At 46.9% G+C, this 9,272-nt stretch overlaps 1 protein-coding gene across 3 annotated transcripts in view; it reads left to right on the forward strand.

The window, feature by feature from the left end:
- LOC140068969 (transmembrane protein 272-like) overlaps positions 1-8,679 on the forward strand; it is a 57,462-nt gene extending 48,783 nt beyond the window's left edge. For all 3 annotated transcript variants that reach the window (XM_072114314.1, XM_072114316.1, XM_072114315.1), the window contains 2 exons: positions 2,891-3,045; positions 8,495-8,679. In XM_072114314.1, coding sequence (XP_071970415.1) covers positions 2,891-3,045; positions 8,495-8,557 — 218 coding nt within the window. In that variant the 3' untranslated portion in view covers positions 8,558-8,679. The remainder of the gene's footprint in view (positions 1-2,890; positions 3,046-8,494) is intronic.
- Positions 8,680-9,272: the final 593 nt, after the last annotated feature.

Below are 9,272 nucleotides of genomic sequence, written 5' to 3' on the forward strand. Positions count from 1 at the left end.
CCTCTCCTCTACTGCCAGACCTGACCTTCTGCTCTGAAATTGACTTCAATCCTGTGCTGCCTGTCCTGACCTTCTGCCTGTCCCCGACCGCGATTCTGCTCTATGACTCTGTACTGTGCCATGGCCACCACTGCAAGCAAAGTCTCGCTTATGGAACGATCTGGTGGTATCCCACCGCAGCAAGGCCAACCTGGCGAAATGGGCCCCTCAAGTACCTTGTAATGATGTTTGGACTCTGTAATGCACCTGCCGTGTTCCAAGAGTTTGTCAACGACATTTTTAGAGACTTCCTTTATATCTGTGTTGTGGTCTATCTAGACTATATCCTGGTGTTCTCCACGGACCTTGAGTCCCATCGGTCCCATGTACAGCATGATCTCAGGCGCCTAAGGGCCAATCACCTATATACCAGGCTCTACCAAGCTCCTGCGGCATAAGAAGCTTTCTTGAAGTCGAAGTCTGCCTTTTCCTCCTCTTCTGTTCCCATCTGGCCTGATGCGCAGAAACCTTTCTTGTTGGAGGTTGACGCCTCCTCGGTTGGTGCTGCAGCTGTTCTCACCCAGAAGAGTTAAACTTTCATTTGCGGTTTCTTCTCTACAACCTTTTCAGCACGCAGAGAGGAACTACTCCATAGGTGATCCGGAGCTTTTGGCCATAAAGCTTGCTTTGGATGAGTGCCATTATGTTCTGGAAGGAGATCGTCATACAGTCAGTATCTATATTGATCATTAAAACCTCCTATACCTCCAGACGGCTCCGCTTCTCAATCCACGACAGACTCTCTCTGGTCCCTCTTCTTCTCCCGCTTCAATTTCCTGATAAGTTTCCATTGTGCAGAGAAGAACGTCAAGGACGTTGCGCTCTCTCGTGCCTCTGATGTTATTGGGAAAGAACCTGTCCTCGACATATTGTTCCTCCTGAATGAGTGGTTATAGCTACTCCTGTTGACCTATGGCAGCATCCTCCTAGCCAGGCCTATGTCTGACCTGCTCTTCGGAAGAGGATAGTAACTTGGGGACATTGCTCTCATGTGGTTGGGCATCCTGGGGGGCAACGATTTGTCGCTCTCATTTCTACTGGTGGCCAGGTCTGTCGCGGATGTATGAGACTTTGTGAGTTCCTGCACTTCCTGTGCCCAAAATAAGTCATCCCATCTGAAGCCAGCAGGTCTCCTCCTGCCATTGCTGATACCCAGCTGCCCGTGGAGTCATGTGGCCAAGGATTTACTTTGGACTTTCCGCCATCTTCCGGTAATGCCGTCATCTGAGTGGTCACACACTGGTTCTCTGACATGTCCCACTTTGTTCCTCTGCTGGGTCTGCCGTCAGCTCCCTGCATTGCCAGCTTGGTCTACCCTCTTATCTTGGGCAGAATTCTCTGGACTCTGAATCTGTTGGGGCTGCTCCCTTCTTGTCTGGACGTCAGCCACGCCTACCTCTCCCTCTGTTTGTCCCTTCTGATTTTCATGTGGTGGAATAGTCTCTACTTCTGGTGTCCACCCACACCAAAACCCAGGCTGATAAGAAGCGCAGTCCGCCTCCAGTCATTTCTCCGAGTAACAAAGTGTGGCTGTTTTCTGAATACATCTGGCTGAATATTCCCATTTGGGTCCATTTGAGGTGCTGAAGCGCATTAATCCCATGGCTTATATACTTTGTCTTCCTCCCACCATGCACATCCCAAACTCTTTCCATGTCTCTCTTCTGAAGCTAGAGAAGCTGAACCACTTCTCCAGGCAAGTACCTCTTCCTGCTCCTGAGACTAATTAGAGATTTTAGACATGAAGACAGTTAGGGGGGAAGCGGTCCTTCTTGATCGACTGCAAGGTGCTCCTGCAATCCATGTCCCAGTTCGCAGGTGCACCCATGCACTTCACTGTCCCCCAACTCCTCCGCGACAGGCTGGCTTACCTGTCTGCATTCCTGCTATGCCTCATGCTGTTCGGCGTGCATGTCTTCTTCTCCTAGGGCACGCGGCTTTGTGACTCTTAAAGGGCCAGTGCATCACTGATTGGCACTGGCCATCCCTTAATTTATTAAATAGCTGGCCCCTTCCTACATACCCCCTCGGATCTTTGTGCTTAGTGCCTTAGAGAAAAGCTGTATTTGATTCCCTTTGCGTTTATCCTGATTTCCAGTTGTGACCCCGGTTCCGTTCCTGACTACACTGCCCTTTCCTGAATTTGTCCCCCTCCCTGTTCCTCTGTTCCGTGTGTGTGTGTGTATTTTTTTTTTTTTTTAAATCTCCTATTTTTGTTGTCCTTTTTACTGCCTTCATACCATTACCGGTCTATTAAAGCCATGTGGGCCAATACCAAATCCCCTGTTGGGATAAAGTACAATGATAAGGGCCCGATGGTTTAGCTCGGCATATGGCGTTCACCCTTGCCAACTGCACATTGATAGATGATCTACTTGTTGGACAATCCTTACCCTTTCCAGGGCCACCAGCAGGTGATTGCAAGCAATTTTTTTCACCCATGGCTTCAGTAATGATAATTGTTATACATTGTATGTTTCTGAGGTTTCTGTTTAATCATCAGGTTTGATGTCATGCACAAAGCTATATTTGTACATTAAGTATCCACAAGTATCAGAGTGGACCTTCCGCTACTGAACTAAGATATGTCTTTAATGTCCATATACTGTATGGTCCTGTGTGTCCTTCACTTTAGTATTTTGTACATGCTAATTATTTCCTGTTTATCTGTGTATGATCTTATGTGTTGTTATATTGGAAAAATCAAAAAATATTTTGACTATAAATAAATGTAATGTTTTTAACAGTATTTTGCATTTTTTGCTTGGAGGCTGGATTTTTCTTCTTCAGTTTCTCTTTATGGTGAGTTTGTTCAACTGCATCATTAATATTTGGTTTTTTTTTATTCTAGGAAGCATCTGGGTGTTTACTATCTATCATGATGATTCCAGAGACTGCAATAATATTGTCTTCAATTTTGCCTTTGGAGCACTTGTATTCCAATATATCTGTCTAGCTGTTATATCCTCATTTGTCTGCCTCTGTTCTTTTTGCGTTGGTTTCCTGGTAAGTATTTATCTATGTATTCCGGCACATGGTTGAGGCCTCTACCTTGCTGTGGCTCTGCATTACTAAAATATTGTAGACTCGCTATGTATTTATGCAACATGAAGCCTCTGTATCAATTTGGAAACACATTGAGGTTTAGTAGGAGCCTGTAGATTTGTATGGTTGGAGCAGTACAGCTCTATACAGCTTGTAACTTGCTCAAGCTCAAAGACCCAACGTGGCCATTTGCTTATTTCCTTTATGAAACGGGATATGTCTTATGTTAATTTTGTGTAACATTGTGTACTCCACATACCAAAGAGTGAACCCAAACACAATTGTGTTTTAAGTTTGGTATCTTTTGAGTCATGGGTGCTCCCGCGACCCATGTCATGCCCCAGCGCCCCGTAGTTCCAACTCGCCTGTCCTTGCTCAAGTTTCCGGTCTGATGGATGCGTGCGCGCCCCCGTCTCTCACCGGCATAAAAAATGTAAAGGGCCAGCACGCTGCTGATTGGTGCTGGCTGTACCCAGAATCCTTTAGATACCAGCGTCTCCCTGCACACCCCACCCAATATTTTGTGCCTTACAGTCTTCGAAAAAGCATATTCCCATGTTCTCTGCCATTAGAGTGATTTCCCGGACCTGTTCCCGTTTACGCTCCTCCGCTGCCAGCCCTGATCTTCTGCTCTGCCTCTGACCCTGATCCTGTGCCACATGTCCTGACCTCCTGCCGGTCCCCAACCACGAACCTGCCTTCCGTTTGTGTACCTCACCTTGGCTGCCACCACGGACAAAGTCGCACCTGTGGAATGACCTGGTGGTACCACGCCACAGCAGGTCCAACCTGCTTTGCAGCAGGCTCTGGTGCAAACCGGGTGCCACTTGGATTCCATTCCCTGGTGTCGGCTTACGTCATCATCAGTGGTAGTCCAGTGGGTCCACTACCCCTGGAGCCTGACATTAAGATCGGGCCATGGACCCTGCCAAAATTACCTTACCTGAACTGGCAGATATTACCACTGTCGTGGTCCTTCAGATTGCTACACAAGGTCAACAGCTTGGAAAACTTACCGCCATGTTGCAGCAACCCATGGTTACTCAGCAGCAGCGCCAAGTCTCTGCGGCACCTCCTGCCACTCCGGCTGGCCTATCCTCCACTGAACCTAGGCTTTCTATGCCATCCAAGTACGATGGGGATCCCAAGTTGTGCAGGGGCTTTATAACCCAGTGCTCCCTGCACATTGAGCTTATGCCGGTCCAAGGTGGCATTAATCATCTGCCTCCTCTCTGGGAAGGTCCTGGAATAGGCTACTCCTCTCTGGAACCGGAAAGACCTGGTTACAGCTGACATCACCTGCTCGGGCATCTTCTGCTCAATCTGCACTACTGAACCTGCATCAAGGGGACTCTCCGGTTTGTGACTAAGCAGTGTGGTTCCATACTCTGGCCTCTGAGCTAGCCTGGAATGAGGCAGCACTCATTGCTACCTTTAAAAAGGGACTTTCAGGACGAATTAAAGATGCACTGTCCGTTAGTGATTTGCCGTCTACTCTGAGTGGTCTCAGACTGACATCCGGTTTGCTGAGCGTTCTGTGGAACATGGTGTGGAGCATCTGCAACTCAGGACTCGACACTTGCCCCATCTGACTCCTGTATTCCAAAGACAGTCTTTGCCATCTTCTGTGTCCGCTATTGAGGAACCAATGCAGGTGGATAGAGCTTGTCTGATCATTCAAGAACTTTCCAGGTGAAGACTCGTGAACCTCTATCTGTATTGTGCCATCCTGGAGCACTTTCTTGAGATTTTCCTAGTTCGCCCTCTGCATCCGGGAAACGCACACACCTAGTGTTCTTGGGAGAAGTATCCCTAGGTGAGAATAAAGCTTCTCCACGCCTGAATATTTCCGTCTTGCTCAGCTCTGGAACAGGTCCTCAGTTCCAAATTTCGTCCCTCTTGGGCTCTGCAGGGAACTTTGTGGATGCCGCTCTGGTCTCCCAGCATCACCTCCCCATGGTCAGCCTCGAGAAGCCTTTGGTCATCTCCTCTGTCAGTGACCAAATCCTCTCTGACCGCTCCAAGCCTCTGTCCCTGCAAGTCGGTGTGCTACACAAAGAGTTCTCAAGGCTTTTAGAACTTTTTTTTGGCACTTTCCTGACTTGTCCAATTAATGGGGATGGTCTCGTGAGAAAGGGGCGTGACTTACGGGAAATCATCCCTGCGCCAAAATTCTGGTGCACAGTTTAGACCAACTAAAAGTAGGTCTAAAGTAGGAACAGACAGTCCTATGCTGCACCAGAATTCATAATCACAGTGATAAATCTCGCAGGAAAGACTAGTGTTTTCCAGCTACAAACTGGCGGAACCTGAGACACATTGTTGATTTCCCCCCTGCTGTGCCTAAAACCGCAGCTATGTCTGACTACATCAAAGAGAACCTGCGGAGGGGGGTTCAAACGCAAGTCCTCTTCTCTGGCTGGTGCAGGCTTCTTCTTCGTGACCAAAAAGGACTGGTCACTCTGTTCATGCATTGACTACCGCGGACTTAACAAGGTCACATTTAAGAACCACTATCTGTTGCCGTTGAGCAGAGCTATCTTCTCCAAACTGGCCCATCAAGGGGCCTACAACCTCATTCGTATCTGCGAGGGGGATGAGTGGAAGACCGCTTTTAATACTTGTGATGGACACTTTGAGTACCTGGTAATGCCATTTGGGCTCTGTAACACACCAGCCGTCTTCCAGGAATTTGTTAATAACTTCTTTAGAGCCTTGCTATATACCTGTATCTTGGTCTATCTGGACGACATTCTGGTGTTCTCTCCGGATCTTGAGTCCCACCAGTCCCAAGTATGGCAAGTCTTCAGTCGTTTAAGGGCCAATCGCCTTACGCCAAACTTGAGAAGTGCCAGTTTCCCCAGCAGAATCTTCCTTTTTCTCAGCTATATCATCAGACAGAGGCCTCCAGATGGATCCTGCTAAGTTGACTTCTGTTCAATGGCCTCATCCGGTAGGACTACTTGCAATAGAGAGGTTTCTAGGCTTTGCAAATTATTACCGCCAGTTTATTCTGCACTTCTCCTCCCTGGTATCTCTCATCATGGCACTCGCCAAAAAGGGCGCCAAACCCAGACTCTGGCCATAGGCGGCAGAAAAGGCCTTCTCTAAATTAAAGACTGCCTTTGCCTTCCATCTGGAAGTTGACACCTCCTCAGAAGGAGCAGGGCTTACCCGGAAAGAGCCAAAAGGCCGAAAACCTCATGTGCGGTTTCTTTTCGAAGACTTTCTCCTCTGCAAAGAGGAATTACTCCATAGGAGATCAGAAACTATTGGCGATACAACTTGCCTTAGAAGAGTGGTGTTTCCTTCTGTAGGGAGCTAATTTTCCGGTCTTCATCATCGCAGATCATAAGAACCTTCTTTATCTCTAGACTGCACAGCAACTCAATCCACGACAAGCTCATTGGTCACTCTTCTTTTCCCAGTTTTAATTTCATTATCCATTTCCGTCCGGCAGAGAAGATCATCAAGGCTGACGCCATCTCTCATGCCTCGGATATCATTGGGGAAGAACCTGCTCCTTGGCATGTCATCCCTCCTGAGCGATTGGTTCTGGCCGCTCAAGTGGATCTTCGACAGCTACCTCCTGGCAAGACCTACGTATGACCTGCTCTCCAGAGGAAAATTCTGACTTGGGGACATGTGGCTGGGCACCCTGGGGTGCAGCTCTCTGTTGCCCTCATTTCCTCATTCTATTGGTGGCCAGATCTGGCCAAGGATGTTTGGGACTTTGTGGGTTCCTGTGCCCGGGATAAGCCGTCACATCTCAAACCTGCTGGTTTTCTTCTACTGTTGCTGATACCCAGCTGCCCGTGGACTAGCATGGCTTTGGACTTAATCACTGACCTTCCACCTTCATCAGGCAATACCATCATCTGGGTGGTAACTGACAGTTTTTCCAAAATGTCCCATTTTGTTCCTCTGCCAGGTATGCCGTCTGCTCCATGCCTTGCCAGCCAGTTCTTCCATCACATCTTAAAACTCCATGGACTTCCCCAGCACATCGTCTCTGACCGAGGGGTTCAGTTTGTCTCTAAATTTTGGCAATTACTCTGCAACCAACTTCATGTGAAATTGGACTTTTCTTCCGCCTATCATCCCCAGTCTAATGGGCAGGTGGAAAGAGTTAATCAGACTCTTTGCTGCTATCTCCACCATTTTGTTTCCATGGGCAGAGTTTTCTTACAATCCCTGGACTCTGCTGGCTCCGCTCCATTTTTTTTTTAATCAATTATGATCTGCATTCACACCCTCCTCTTCTACTGCCTGTGTCCTTGCTGTTGAGGAGTTGGTGTGGGACCTGAAGTCCATTTGGGAGCAGACTCTCCTTTTCCTTGTTACAGGCTTTTGCCCGAGCCAGGCTGATAAAAAAAAAAAAAAAAGCAGGCCTACCCTGTCTTCTCTTCAGGTGACAGTCTAGTTGTCCTCCCAGGTACAAAGGTCCTTGGCTACAAGCTTGGTCCTCGTTTCCTGGGTCCCTTCGAGGTGCTGAGTCGCCTCAATCCACTGTCCTACAAGCAGTGCCTTCCTCCCACCATGCGCATCCTAAAATCCTTCCATGTCTCGCTGCTCAAGCTTGTCATCCTGAACCGCTTCTTTCGGGAAGTACCTCCTCCTGCTCCTGAGGCTGACTCCACCGACATCTTTGAGGTGAGAGAGATCCTAGATATGAAGATGGTGAGGGTTAAGTGGTTCTTCTTGGTTGACTGGAAGGGGTTCTGGCCGGAGCAGAGATCTTGGGAGCCCGAGGACAATATACTGGACCAAGTTCTTCTACAGAGATTTTTCTAACCCAAGAAGAGGGGGAGGCCTAATGGGGGGTACTATCACAGGTGCTCCCGCGACCTGCAGGATGCCTCAGGTCACGGGCTCACCCATGCTCCTCCGTGTGCCCCAGCGCCCCATAGTTCCGAATCGCCTGTCCTCTCCCTGTTTTTGGTCCAGTGGCTGTGCACGCATGTCCCTGTCTCCAAGAGCGCACGTGTGTCGGCTTACGTCATCGTTCCCCATTTTGCCTAAAGCAAATAAGCACATCTTTTATAGCCTTGTTTTTATGATTTAAATCTAAAATTGAAGTATACCATCTTGACCATTTGTGAGCAGTCTATACATTCTTGGCCATTTGGATATGGGATAACTGTAATTGGTCAGAAACCCCTTTTTAAGACAGATGTTTGTGAAAAACCCTCTTAGACTGGTTCAGTCTAAAATTATTAAAATGCCATAAAAATGCCTTGCACGTAGACTCTATGATTTCAATGCAGTTGTGTGCTGCAGCAGGGCCTCTGAAAAACAAAGGATCCAAATATGCTAATTTGTATATTATAAGATTTTTGGGTTGGATATTTTGCTACTAAATGTTGCATTGCAGAAATGAAGAACATTAATTTTTTTTTTCTACCTTCAGACGGCAAGGATTGCAATAAATATCGAAGATGAAAAGGAACATTTGTCCCCCCAAAAACGTTAAAACATTATAAATTAAATAAATGCATTTCAATGTAATATTATATTAAAAATGTAATAAAATTATTCATGTTTACATATTAAGATATACTAAAATAAACCTATTTGACTATTTTGAAATTGCAATTTCCGGACTTGCTCATGGTTTTAATGCTACTTTTTTTGCAAAGCACATATTTAATTGTGTAACATTTATGAATTGTTTTGTGTTTCAATAACATGTGAAATGTAGCATTTTTACCAGCAATTAACAGACTCCTAGTTACACATACAACTCTGTGCCCTCGATGACCTCTAATCTATCAGTAGCTGGAAGGCAAATTGCACTGAAAATACTCACCTACTCTCCTCTTGATCCCGGCATGGCCTTTGCTAATCCAGACTTGCCAAGATCACTTTATATCTATAAAACACATATTGGTGTGTGGGGACGCAATTTCTGGCACGACACCTCCTCCTCCAACATGGGAGAGGGAGGCATTTAGCACGCAGGAGGTGTTCATTCACGCCTCTTGTGTGACGTCACCTCAAGAAGGATGTTGCTGAAGGCAAGAATAATTAGCAGCCCAGAGCGCCAAACATCGATGCTCCAGGCTCCTTTTTTTTTCTTTTTTTTTTTTTGTGATTCTGGTGTATCAAGATCAGCAAAGACACTCTGGGATCAAGGGAAGAGGAGGAGTTTATTGTTAATTCTGTTTCAATTGCAACCCAAGTCAGTG

The sequence above is a fragment of the Engystomops pustulosus genome, chromosome 7 (genome assembly GCF_040894005.1).
Source record: "Engystomops pustulosus chromosome 7, aEngPut4.maternal, whole genome shotgun sequence".
Lineage (NCBI taxonomy): Eukaryota > Metazoa > Chordata > Amphibia > Anura > Leptodactylidae > Engystomops > Engystomops pustulosus.